This window comes from Zonotrichia leucophrys, chromosome 1, assembly GCF_028769735.1.
Source record: "Zonotrichia leucophrys gambelii isolate GWCS_2022_RI chromosome 1, RI_Zleu_2.0, whole genome shotgun sequence".
NCBI classification, from domain to species: Eukaryota; Metazoa; Chordata; class Aves; order Passeriformes; family Passerellidae; genus Zonotrichia; species Zonotrichia leucophrys.
This window is the reverse complement of record NC_088169.1, coordinates 5,577,666-5,591,767: the sequence shown is the minus strand read 5'-3', so window position 1 is coordinate 5,591,767 and position 14,102 is coordinate 5,577,666. Positions and strand designations below refer to the sequence as shown.

At 41.5% G+C, this 14,102-nt stretch overlaps 1 protein-coding gene across 7 annotated transcripts in view; it reads right to left on the bottom strand.

Annotated features, from left to right (window-relative positions):
- Positions 1-950: 950 nt before the first annotated feature.
- SLC37A1 (solute carrier family 37 member 1) overlaps positions 951-14,102 on the bottom strand; it is a 36,726-nt gene continuing 23,574 nt past the window's right edge. For all 7 annotated transcript variants that reach the window (XM_064705777.1, XM_064705815.1, XM_064705823.1 and 4 more), the window contains 9 exons: positions 12,294-12,384; positions 11,327-11,389; positions 10,437-10,522; positions 9,767-9,815; positions 8,442-8,515; positions 7,574-7,652; positions 5,996-6,093; positions 4,102-4,154; positions 951-3,461 (listed from right to left, as the gene is read on the bottom strand). In XM_064705777.1, coding sequence (XP_064561847.1) covers positions 3,446-3,461; positions 4,102-4,154; positions 5,996-6,093; positions 7,574-7,652; positions 8,442-8,515; positions 9,767-9,815; positions 10,437-10,522; positions 11,327-11,389; positions 12,294-12,384 — 609 coding nt within the window. In that variant the 3' untranslated portion in view covers positions 951-3,445. The remainder of the gene's footprint in view (positions 3,462-4,101; positions 4,155-5,995; positions 6,094-7,573; positions 7,653-8,441; positions 8,516-9,766; positions 9,816-10,436; positions 10,523-11,326; positions 11,390-12,293; positions 12,385-14,102) is intronic.

The window sequence follows — 14,102 nt, the reverse complement described above, 5'->3', positions numbered from 1 at the left end:
ACCCTCTGGTTTAATTTACACCCTCTTACACCTAATCCTGAGCAGCACAAAGCACCCCAGGCATCAGCTGCTGCAGCAACCAAAGAACTGAGCCCAAACACGAGTTCAGCCAGAGTGTGAGGCAGCACAGCCTTGGCACAGCACACGTGGAGCATTCCCATCCCATTCTAAGGAGCTGTGCCAGAAGCACATGCAATGATATCCTTAAAGGAATGGCAGAATCCCTTCTGGAATTCCCCTTACTAGCAAAACACACAGGATTAAGGCTTGGTGCACAGAGTGGGTTTGTAGAACTTACAGGCAAAAGGAGTCACAAAGCAATTTATGAACCCAACACTTCTGTCCTTTCTTATTTACCTTCTTCCCACCCTACAAACCCTTCTACACGCAGAGACAAACCCCCTGAGCCTGTCCAGCAACAGCCAGGGCTCTGATGAAGATTTCCACAAGGGAGACTCCTGCTCCTCATCAGGCAGAACAGAAATTGGGATTTGAGTCTCCCTCCTTTTATAAGGCACCCCAGCTGTTATTTGCCTATTCCTAGGATTAACCTTGGGCACATTTTGATCAGAATTTTTGTAACCAGAAGTTGGTTTCCTTTCCAATAATTTTTCCCCAGTGCATCTGTGGTTTGGACATTTTATGTCAGGCAGAAGCACAAAAACCCCTCAAACATTATTACAGAATCAAAACAAATGTTGTAGATGATCAGTGCTAGAGAGAAAGAATGAAGCTTTTCCATGTCAATTCTATATTCACTGAAGAGCAAGCAAAGCAGACAACACAAAAAAGTCACCTTAAAAGTCACCAGAGGAGCCACACTTAGCCCAAATTTGACTTAGGCAAATGTCCCAGAGGGGATGTCTGTCCTTCCAACCAATAAATGGAGCATTTCTTCATGGAGATGGTAAAAGATAAAGTACTCAACACTTCTCTGTTTAGAACAGAATCTATTTTTATTCAACACAGGATGGTGAATGGATAAAATTCACAATAATCAGCATAAAAAAACCCCAACAAATCAACCCTGCGGTCTCATTTAAATTTGGCTGTACCTACTGGTCACTCACATTTTGACATACAACATTTTGTCAGTCTTGCCCGTTTCCAGATATAAACACCTGATACTAACAAAACACACAGTTTATTCACTATTTGGGGGACTTTTAGGGTTTTCTTAAATAGAAAATCAAATCTTTTTGTCCAACAAATTTGTATCTGAAATGTAATCTGTCATTACCCCATACCAGAGTCATTGCAGTGCAAAAGCTATTAAAATAAATAAATAAATAACAGCAGCAGCCCCAACAAATAAAACCTAAAACACATTTAAATATCTTCAGAAATACAACCAAAAGCTTTTAAACATCAGACTTCAGCCCATAGGGAACAGCTTCTCAAAATCTGAGTGCAGCAGAGCTTGAACTGTTTCAATAAACTAGGATAAAGCTCTACACATGTTTTTGGGGAAGGGGACTGGAATTCCCAGCTGAAGTTGTCCTCCCTCCATCTCTCCCTCCCCACACAGGCACTGAATTGTGCCAGGACAGCTCTTTTGGGGTTGCAATGTTATTTTTGCCCCATGAGAGGCTGTTTCAGCAGTGCCCCAGGTTCAGCCTGGCTGAGTGAGGAGCAGTTGGATATTCCAGGAGGATGGAAACCCTTCCAAGTAATATTGCTGCTCAATTCCGAGACATTTAACCACAAACACAGCACAGATTTTTGAGCTCAGGTGTTGAGAATCTCCCCTGGTTTACTCAAAATGTGTGAAGTCAAACTTCCATCCTTTAAGTGCAGGGACAGGACCCTCCCAGAGCTCCCTGCAAGGACCTGGCACCTTCCCTAAGTCCCTGTGGGGTCATCCCTGCACCATTTTTATCAGCTAAACAGATAAAAATGAGCCCATCCTGACACTGCCCAGGCCAAGCATGGAGCACAGTGCTGGCTCAAACCAGCAGAAGCAACTGAAAGACTGAGCAGGTAAAAAATGGCCCTAGAAATTAAATGTTAGCAGCAGCTGATGGGACATTCCTGAATATTTTGCAGGGCTTTTAAAGTGTTTTGCTAATCAAGTGTAAAGACTCTTGCACTGTCTCACAAAACTTAAGAGCATAGAGCAAGACAAAGGCCTAGAGCTTTAATAAATACAGTTAAGGATAACACACAGTTTAAATTACCTAATCTTTGTGATCTAAGTATAAATACCCCATACAAAAAAAAGATTTCTTTTCACTTTGTACATCTTAAAAAAAGCAAAATATAATCACAGAAACATTCTGTTAGCCAAGCTGACAGCTGTACAAAGAAATGATATGTTCTCAAGACATTACACCATCTATTTTCTGGGTAGCACTAGGTACTCAAATGTTCTCTTACAAACTACCACCCACACAGGTAATTTTTCTTCTCTGATATTTTGGCTCCAAATCTGAAACCCAGAGCCACTTGAGAGAGATTTCTGGATATGAAGGCCCAGATCTGATGATGATTTCCACGTGCACACCCAGCACTGGAACCCAACAGGGACCCTGTGCCAGGGGGCACCAGAGCAGCTCCCCCTGCTCAGCCCTGAGCTGCTCACACAGCTCTCAGCTCCCTGCCACCCCAAAGAAACCCCTCTCACATCAGCCCAGCCTGGCAGGGAAGGTAAAATGCACAATTTTATAATGCTCTGAAAAATCATTAGAGCCCCCACTGGAAATTCTGACTCATAAACTGATTTTTGTTGCTTAGGAGTCTTTTATAAAATTTTTTTTGCATAATCCTAATGGAGGACTAACATCCATCCAGAGGATCTGTGAAAACTGCTAACTGCAGTATACAGCAAGGGTAAATTCTATTTTATAACCTACCAAAAGGCTGGATGCTGTCCTTGGGAAGCAGAACTGGAGCTAAACACTCATAACACAGCCAGGTGATTATTGTGTGAGCAGCTTCAAACCCTAACAGCAGCACATCTTAATAACCAGCTGATATTTTCCTCTATGAAGTGATGCTCTCAGTGTACACAGATGACATCAGAGACACATTGCTCACTGACCCTGGGACAGTCACTCACACACTGTTAAAATTTCCACTTCCTCCTGCTCTAGCTTTGCCTCGATTGTTGGCAATTACACAGTTCATAGTTTCAATTAAAAACATCCTATCAAAAGAAATAAAAAAGGCACTTGGTATTTCTCTTTGGCTCAGTTGAGGCATGTGGTTGAAGCCTTCCCCAAGTCCCCATCTCCCCTCTGATGAGCAGTGGCCATCCTGAGGTACTGGTTCATGTGCAAAAATCAGAGCTCCAGGGGTTTTTCATGTCTCACACTGCTCCCAGGAATCCTGCAAGGCTCTTCACCACACAGAGACCCTTCAAACACACCACCAGGTGTCCCATGGGGTGGGGTTCTCAGGGAGCAGCTCCATCCACTGGCACACTCCTCATCCCAGCTCTGCTAGCTCAGTGCTCTTTGAACCTGGGGGAGAAAAGCAACCAGGCAGGAAAAGCTGAGCTGTGAGGCAGAACAGGCACCAAAAGGGAGCATCCAGCCCCTACTGTGCATTTTTCTATTCTCTCCATTTTACTTCTCCAAAATTCTACAATCAAGGGGCTCAATTCAGTTTTTGTGTCTGGATTCAGTGGATTTTTTTTTTCTTAATTCAAAATACTGTAAATTCAAAGTCACCCTTTCTTTAAGGAGAACTTTTGGAAAAGGTTACATTCTAAACTATTATTAAACACAGGGCAGGCAATTCCCCACCTGCACAATGAAACCCATGGAGGATTAAATATTTGAGAACCCCCCCCCCCCCCACAAACAAGAGACTGTGACAGAGGTGTGTTTACAAATATTTTTGAAAGATGTTATAAATGAAAATGTCCATGGTTTGAAACATCAAACTGAGTTTTGAAGCAGAATTAAACCAGACAGAAATGGATCTACACAAACCTTAATGTGTCCAGTCCAGTCTACATTTAGGTATTATGGGACAAAGGTTAGAATTGATCTTGGAGGTCTTTTCCACCCTTATTGATAATTTATGGCTACACATGGAAGGTTTAGAAATGTGTTTTCAAGGTGTTATTAAAGAGCAACAGACATAAAAAACACTTACAGGGTGTGATCTGCATGACACTGAAGTTCCTTCTGGATAAGACGGAGTAAGAGCTGCAAAAACAATCACAAAATCTTCTTTAGTATCATCCAGATAAACAAGAAGGAGAATTATTAATTATTTGGAGAGTTTCTCATTTGAAACATTACCCTGTAATGCTGAACTGGGTTTAAAAAAAATAAAGATTTACAGATTCTCAGTAATGTTTGCAAAAGGAGCTTTCACAATAAGCAGGCAAGAGGAAAATAATTTCCTTTTTGCATCTGAGAGATCAATTTCTTCATAAAAGCCACAACGGTTTTCTGGTTACTTTACCAGCAAATGTGTAAAGAAACCAGCAGAGGGACCCCGAGGCTTCAAGAAAACGTGTCAGAAAGAAGTTTTAGCGGCTATTTGCAAAAACAACTGTGTGTGAAAAGCTTTAATCCCACAATTAGTCAAGGTGGGTACAGTCACGTTTTCTTGTCTGTGCAGCATCAGGGATTTCAATGCACTTTAAAAGGATTATTCAGATAATAGCAGGAAAGTGATTTTACAAATACAATTTGATGGTTCTCATGTACATTACAGACAGAATTGGAGCTTTCAGGGTTCTTCACTATTTCAGGTTATGTCATCCTCAGAATTTCACTATTGTAAATTCAGTTTGCTCACTGTTTTAAGGATGAATGTTTTAAGAAGTTAAATATTTTCAGAGGCACAGAAGTGGCCAAGAACGACAGAACAGAATGGCACATAAGAGGATAGAGCCCCCTCCAGGCACCCCTGGAAAAATAACATTTGAACACAGGTATCCATGTGCTGCTGCACTGCAAAAACCAGGAAAAGCAGAACAGTTATGCAAAAAAGGATTTACTGCAACTGCAGAGCCAAATCTCTCAAAACCAGAGCTTTGCAAAGGTGTTTTAATTGATTCCTCAAAGAAATGTGACATTTTTTTCACTTTAATCAATAACTGCAAGAGAAAAACAATGAGAACTTTATCTAGGAAAAATATGACAACCTCCCAAGCCTCACTCTGCAGCATGAAATACCAAATATTGAAACAAGCTGCTGACTACAAGTGGCAACAGACTTCAGCTATTAACTTACCTAATTTATTTATTTAATTTATACTCCTAAACATGTAAAATACATATTTATTATATATATAATGTATATTTAATATATACTCCTAAACATGAAAAAATTAGTTTCAAAATTGGGGTTTAATTTGAATTTAGAAGAAAAAAGCCTCAGCTGTAACTCAAAGGCTTCCTGATGTTCTAGTGTCAGGAAGGGAATGGTCTGACACTCTCAGCTCCTCTGCAGGAGCCCAGAGCTCAGTGCTTTGGACCAAGCCAGCACCTGTGTGCTCTTCTCTTCCTTCCCCAAACATCTGCTCCTGGTTCCTGTCAAAAGCCAGGAGTGCCACTTCTTCATCTAATTTAGTGCAGCTGTCTCAGGGCCCATCTGGAAAATGTGATGTATTAACTTTCAACAGCTTCATTTTCAGGGTGATTTTGGTGATACAGTGATGTAGGAAATGGTTTTTATGGCTTTGAGAAATTGGCTTTAAAGACAACAGAAGTGATTTTTCTGTGAGTGGAATCTGAGGCAATTTCTAGGTCTGAATGTGAAGGTTTACTTGCAATTATGCCTGCTCTAAGCTGCTCAGCCAGCAATTAACAGCTGGATATTTGTTCAGGAATTGAAGTTCGTCAGCACTGATCTGCACTTTTGATTAAAATTAGATGAGAATTTCAAAACAAGCAAATTTGCTGTCAGACTGAAAATCTCCTACACCACTGGAAGTCTAATACAATACAGGATATTGAAATGGCAAAAGGACAATTTGCATTTTGGGACAGTTTAACACAGAGGAAATACACATAATCTAAATTTTTAGACTTACTAGCAAGGCACATGCATCTGCCACCATGAGCATGTAGAACACGTTGTTCCAACCAGAAGGGGAAATAAGGCCAGCCAGGAGAGGCCCCAAAGCTGCACCTGAAATACAATATTGGCATTATATTTTGGTATTTTATATTACATACTGTCAGAACTGTAAGATTCACTGTACTGAAATGTAGTTATTCTGAATTAGAGTATCCATTTTCCCACTTAGTTAACTCAGTATTAAACCTGATGTATTAAAAAGTCCCAATAAGTGCAAAAACATTACTGGTACAGATGGGAAGCTGGAAGACTTAGATTGTGATGAACATCTGCCTTCAGCTCAACAAAATGCTCATCCTGTACTAAGCTGAATTTTACTCCATTTTCTCTTACACATGGAGGGCATAAATAAAATATCCCTGACCCCAGGACAGCCCAGAGCCATCTCCTTTTGCCCAGTGCCAGTTGATGCCTTGAGAGGTTACCTAGAACAGAGGCTGGACAGAGTTAAAAGAATAAAGTAGGGATTTATTAAAAGGCCTTCAAAGGATGCACCTTGGGCTGTACAAGAGCCTGGCTGAGGCTACACCCAAGATGGCCACGAGTTTTCACACTTTTGTAAGTTTTGGTCCATTTCCATATTGGGGTTAATTGTCCAATTACAGCTTCAGGTTATGCAGTCCCATCCTCCCAGACTGCTCTCCTCAATTTGCTATTGTTATACTTTTTGGGCCTTTTGGGCCTTTTTGTTGTTTGCACTTTTGGGCCCAAAGCTGCAACAGTGTCCTTGGTTCTCAGGCTGGAAAAGGATTGTTTTGTCTGACTGAACTGTGAGGAGAACTTGCTGACACTTTACATGAAGTTCAGAGTTCTGTACTAATGCAGTGCAGAATCTGGAAAATATGAAAGCTAAAACTTAAGGCATCACAGTGATCCCCCCCTGTGGTGGTGTTTGAGGGTCCCCAGGACGAGGGAAGAGATGAGAATCTTGACTCCATGTTTCAGAAGGCTGATTTGTTATTATATTATATTATATTATATTATATTATATTATATTATATTATATTATATTATATTATATTATATTATATTATATTATATCATATCATATCATATTATATTATATTAAAATTATATACTAAAACTACACTAAAAAAGAGAAAGGAGACATCAGAAGGCTAGCAAGAAATGATAATAAAATCTTGTGACTGACCAGAGAGCCCGACACAGCCGGACTGGGACTGGTCATTAATTAAAAACATTCCACATGGAACCAATCAAAGATGCACCTGTTGGTAAGCAACCTCCAAACCACATTCCAAGCAATCAGATAATCATTGTTTACATTTCATTTCTGAGGCCTCTCAGCTTCTCAGGAGAACATTCTGGCAAAGGTATTTTTCAGAAAATATGTCAGTGCCACCCCCCTTCCTCCCACCCTCAGCTGTGGAACCACCGGATGTTTCAGGTGAAGTTTGTGCTATTCCCCATTTCCAAAACTGAGTCCTGGCAAAATGGGACCTGAAGAGCCCAGTTTTTTGGAAATGCTTTGCTGTAACCTGTCAGAGCTGGGGCAGGGGCCCAGGCTTACCCACAGATCCAGTCCCGTCGATGATGGCCGTCACCGTGGACAAGGCCCGCGCGTTCCCCTTCAGGCTCTTGTGGGTACCCTGGGGGGACAGAGATGGCTCAGAGCCACCCTGAGCTGAGCTCTGAGAACAGCACCCCTCTCCCACCCCCCACATGGGCTCTGTGCTGGGGACATGCCTCAAGGCCAAGGATGAAGTGAGTGGGCATTGCCTGGGGTCACCTCGGTCTTGCCAAGGACAAGGGCTCCAGAGGATGCTTGGAGATTTCTGCCCTGCTCCTTGTCCTGTATTTAAAACATTCCTGCATTTAAGACAATAAGAAGACTTTTGCCTCCTTGCTAAAGCACCAACACATTACAAAACAAAGTTCCAAAGTCTCCCTGCTGAGCAATGTTGGTGTTTTCACATGGCATTTGTGACTTGGCTGACCTGATCCTGCTGGAAGTGCTGGCAGCTTAAGTATCTGGACTTTTTATTTTCACACACCTTTACTTGTGTTAAGGTCTGTGCCAGATACAACTTTCTGATGGGAATTAAATCACCAGCTCATGTCTCACACAGCTACAGCTCCTCCAATCATTTAAAAATGCAAAATATAAAGCAAGGCACCTGCACAGAGGCCTGGCTTTGCATGAAACCTTCAGACTCAATCTGGGCTGTCACCCACAGTCTTGTGAGTGGTCAAGAATAATTTAGAAGCCTCTCGAAAGCATGGCACTCACACTAAAACAAATCTCAGTGGCTGAGTTCAGCATTTCCTTTTTCCAGCTCCATACTCCTTTACTTTGGGCCAATGCCCCTTCCCTGGTGACCCTGCAGAAGTCAAAGGGCTCTCTGGAGGCCAAATGTCACAGGGAAAGCCAAACTCACCAAGTCAGCAGACACAGCAGTGGTGATCAGGGCATAGGGGCCATTCACCAGGGCACCACTGATAAGCAGCATCACTGTTCCAATTAAAAAAAAAAAAGAAAAAAAAAGAAAACATGAGTCATATTGTATTTGCAGGGTGCCCCAGGGCAGGAATGATGAATCTGACTCCATGTTCTCAGAAGGCTAATTTATTATTTTATACTACATTATATTGTAGAATACTATACTAAACTATACTAAAGAATACAGAAAGGATACTTATGAATGCTAACAAGATAATAATGAAAACTTGTGACTCTTTCCAGAGTCCCAACACAGCTTGGCCCCAGTTGGCCAAAGAGTGAAAACAACTCACACAAGAAACCAATGAAACAATCACCTGTGGGCAAACAATCTCCAAACACATTCCACATGAGCAAAACAGAAGAGAAGCAAATGACATAATAATTGTTCTCCTTTTTCTCTGAGGCTTCTCAGCTTCCCAGGTTCCCTTCTCAGCTTTCCTGAGAAAAATCCTGGGCAAAGGGATTTTTCAGAGAATGTGAATGCCACAGAGTTGTGTGAGAAACTGTTCACCATAACAACAGGAGACACCACACCCCATGACTCCCAAGTGGTTTAATCCTTCCCTGGCTCCCTGACCCAATACAGAACTGGGAAGAAAGGAAGAAAACATCCATTCCTCCCCTTTTCAGTGCTCACTCCATAATGTGAATTCTCAAATGTACCAGAAGATGGGGCTGAGACAAAATCCACTACCCAGGGTCTTTACTGATCCTGGGAGGTCACAGAAAAGGGAATATTTGACCAAACTGGCCACGAGAGCAGGGGGTGCTCACAAGATACACCCACAAGTCCCTTCTCTCCTTGTAGAACAGCAGAGGACTCTGAAAGTGAAGGAGTCCTTCAGGCAGGTGAGACAGCACTGCCTCACTCCTGTTCCCATTTCTGGTTTGAGGTAACACACACAAAGCCACAGGTGAATTCTGCCTACTCAAGTGAAGTTAATGTTGCTGTCAAAAGTACTACAGGCAATATTTAAACATCTCTGACATCTGGCACAGGGGATATAAAAAAGCCTGTGCTGACACAACAAGCTCCAGGAAGACTAATGATATTAATTAGAGCTGTTCTCTTGTCACCTCTTACTCATTTTTTGTCTTCCTACTTCAACCTGTAAAAAGCCTACAAGACCAAATTTAAGAATTTGATTCCATACTTCCTCCTCTAAGGAAAAGATAAAAGAGAAAACAAAGGAAAAAACATCAAAGGTCATAAATGCCAAGTTTATGGAAAGGTAGGTATAATAATTTAAAAATACTCACCTATAGTAGCCTCAAGGCCCATTTTACTGACTGCAGAGAACATGTAGAGCTGTAGAGAGAATAAATAAGCACTCAGAATACCAACATATGGAGTAATCCTGGGTTCCCCATGTGCCCCATGTTAACTACAAGGTATCTTAATTGGCATTACATGGAAGTTCCAGGTTTTACTGATCCCTTTCAGGCCACAGTAGAATGACTGTTTGATTTGCCACAGAAAGGAGATAAGGGGCAGGATCCCATTCCTCTATGTCCTTTCAGAAGGAAGGGCTGTGTTATGGGACCATTCAATTTTAAACTCTCCAACTGCAGCTTCAACACAGCACAGAATACAACTCATGAAAAACATCAAATAAAACTGTTTCTCATGTCAATCTGCTGGTTTTCAAACAATGACAGCTCAGAAATTTTAGCCTAAAATTCTGGCTAACAACTAAACATCAGATTTTACAAGAGAGTGAAACTTTCCATATATTCTGTAACAAAAAATACATTAGACTTGTTTAGTAAACAAGCTTGTTAGCTTGTTTAGCCCAAATATCTATACTTGCTCAACTTTTCATGCCAGTTTTTAATCTGGCCTGGACTCTTTATGTCCAGGCTGGGAGATGCTGCCTGCAGAACTGTCCAGGAATGGTGTCACAGCTGTGGGACAGGGGCAGGCTCTTACTGTGGGTGCTGCAAGCAGCAACATCATTCCACAGGTTGATGCTCTCTTCTCCAGCCTGTCTGAAATCAGACCTGCCAAGATCCCACCTGAAAGAACACACAGGTGTGAGGAAAACATTCAGGGTGTGCTTTGCACAAAAGACATCAGTTCAATTTAATGAAAAAGAACCAAATGGCTTTTACTCCATAGTTACACAATTCACACAGCAATATCCTCATGAACCCAACCATTTTTAACCTAAACAGAACAGAAGCAGAACTTGCTATTTGTTTATTCCAAACTCATTATTTATTCCAAATATCCAAAGCAAAAAGCCTTTTACCAGGTGCCACATGGCCCTGCTGCTGGAGTTCTGGTATCCACTCACTGGTTTCACATTAAATAGAAAACTTGGCTCTCTGCAGCCAGGGAAACAAACTAAATTGTCTGCACTGGCATTAAAATTTATTCAGTGGTCACCCTGAAAATTATACAGGAATAGCCTAGTCCTTATTATTATTATGATCTCCCAATTTTATCACATACAGTTATATAAGGCATCAAGAAAAAAAACCAAACCAAAACACCTGTGGCCATTAATCTTAAGTCAGATTGAGAAAAAGAAGTATTTTGATGGGTGGCGACCAAGACTCATGGGCCAGAGCTGATGGAAATAAAAGATTCCATAATTTGTCTGTTCTGATCTGTTCTGGACAGCAGCTCCGACTGTGAAGGTATTTTACTAGATTTACACTTTTCAACACAACTCTAAGCTTTACTTTAAAGACTACCTTTACTGCTACTCTTCTACAGTAGAAATAATGAATAAGAACTATAAAATAGGTAAGCTGCGTACACCAGAGCCTTTCCTGAACTGGTGTGATCAGGAGTGAAATAAAATTAAAACTTACCAAAGATCCCACCCACATCAAACAGCGTGGAAAGGTCCCCAGCTCTTTTGGCATCAAGATGCTCTGGTGAGAGAAGCAAAACATTTGTCTCATTTCTGGACTATAAACATGGAAATCTCAGCAGTGTTGTAATGCCAGGACAAAGGCATATTACAACAGAGTTCTTCATTCAGATAATCCACAATAATGTGATGTTGTATAAAAGAAATAAGAACAAAAGTAGGTATTCAGCAATACAGACTTTAGAATGCAATTACTCTCACTGGAAAATACATTTTACCACTTTTATAATCACAGAATTACAGAATGCTCTAAGTTGAAAGGGATCTTCAAAGGTCATCCAGTCCAACCCCTCTGCCATGAGCAGGGACATCTTCAATGAGAGCAGAGCTCCATCTAGCTTGACTGGAATGTTCCAGGGATGGGCATCCACAGGTTCTATGGGCAGCCGGTTGAAGCATTTCACCACCCTCACTGCAAAAGATTTCTTCTTTCTATCTAGTCTAAATCTACCCCCTTTTAGTCTAAAATCATTACTCCTTCTCCTGTCACAACAGACCTTGCTAAAAAGTTGGTCCATCTTGAACTCTAAAAGTATATAAAAAAAATCAAAACGGCAGTACTGAAAAGATAGAGCAACTCATTTACATTATTTTGTGTATGTTTTAATAGGACACTTCAATCTTAAATATTGTTAGAAAGTACAACTTTTTGATTTGTTTGCAGGAGCCAAAGAGACAGCATTTATGCCTGGAATTACTGAATTACAGACACTTCCATTTGTTTTGAAAATGCCCTCTCACAGCACTGAATTCATAAACCTGCCTGGTGACTTACAGCTCCCCTGCTACTGCAGCAGAGAAAGCTCCTTTCAGTAGCAGTAATGTTTATTTTCTTATTTATTCCAAGCTCCTATTTGCAGAGACTCTGCAGCCATAAGTCAGCACCCCTTTCCTGTAATACTCACCCACATTTGTGATGTAGAGGGGAAGCCAGAAGAGGAAAGTGTAGCTCACCAGCTTTGCAAACAGGAGACAAAGGGAGAACTCCACAACTCCCTGAGAGCACAATGAGAACAGGGAGTTAGTATCTGAGAGCTATTTGCTTTCACAGACCATTATGAAAATGGTTTCTAGGAAGCATTTAGGCTTTTCTTTTTCTCTCATGAATTCCCAAGAAGCATTTTTCCCCTGAGAGCACAAAGCTTGCACTCTGAGCAGACTGTGGTATTTTACTTACATGCTTCCTTTCAATTGTACTGAACTGCCTGAAGAGAGAACACTAAAATGGTACTGAATAACCTGAGCAGAGAACAGAAATGAAGGGGAAGGATTTTATACAGTTTGGGAACACCTGCATCACTTATTTCCCTTAAGTAAAATTGTTATACAACTTTAGAGCAGGTTTGGAGTGTGTTCCAGAGAAACTGGCACATTTTTGTGCTCTTTATCTCCTTCCTTCAGATGAGTTCAAGATTCCTCCCTTATTGTTCAGCTCTGTAAAAAGCCAGTAAACCAGTGTGACAGAGTTCAGAGCAGAATGTGGTAAGAGCACATCACAGACTGAGCAATGACCTGGTAAAGCTTTAACTTGCTCCATCCTCATTCCTACTGAGCACATAAAAGTGCATTTATTGCACAGAGCTGCACTAAACTGCCAGATTACCCCATCTCCATTCCCTTCGCCATCTGATAACATCTTGTTTGAAAGCAGATTTCTCAAATCCCTGGTATGGAGGGCTGCAGTTACCCTGAGGGACAGCACACACACTCCACATGCAGCTGTGACCCTTCCCAACACCAGGCAGGACAAATCCCACAGGGTTTCAGAGATTCCAGGGGGTGGCAGCAGCAATTTGTCACCCACTATTCCACTCTGCTACAGGAAAAAGAGTAGAGGATCTGAACATGATGGGAGGATGCAGGAATACAGTGGTTGGGTCCTGGATTATTTTTTTTTACTCTACATGTGGTCCAAATCAATGTGCAAATATTCCTAATTCTGCATTCAGGTTGAGAGGAAAATCAAAAATGACAGATTCTGACCTTGAGGAAACTTCCTTTCCTTTACCAGCAGGCCAAATGACTGGGCTGCCTGAAACTTCTCAGACAAGAGGTTTTAAGATTTAAGCTTTTTTAAACAATGCTGAGGAATGTAAAAAGGGAAGCCATAAAAGGAAGTTCTGATACACAGAAGTGCTTATGGACTCCTGTGAGTCCATAAGCATTCTTTTGCTATTCCACTTTGCTATTCCACCCTTAATAAGTGCATGTCATTAGGTTCAGTCAACTTTTAGAACACACTTTAGGACAGAATAAACAATTTCAGTCAGAAGGGACCTACAGCAACCCCCCTGTCCCACTGCTGGACCCCTTCAGGGCTGGCACAAGTTGAAGCACACTGATAAAGTCCTTATCCAAATGCCTCTTGAACATTATCAGAGAGAGATCAGCAGCTCTCCCTCCACCTCCCCTCCTCAGGAAGCTGCAGGGACAGTGAGGTTCCCTCTCAGCCTCCTTTCCTCCAAATTAATAATGCCAAAAGCCCCTACATTTCAAGGGTGTGATATGAAGTGAATACCCACTACTGTCCCATCACTGACATATTCTGAAAAATTCCTTTGCCAGGATCTTTTCTCCTGAGAAGCTGGGAAGCCTCTGCTTCTCCATATTTTGCTGCTTTGGAATGTGATTTGGAGAACTGTTTGCCCAGCATGTGAATTGTTTTTAATTAATGACCAAGGACAGCTAGCTGTGTGGAGGCTGTGAGCAGTCAC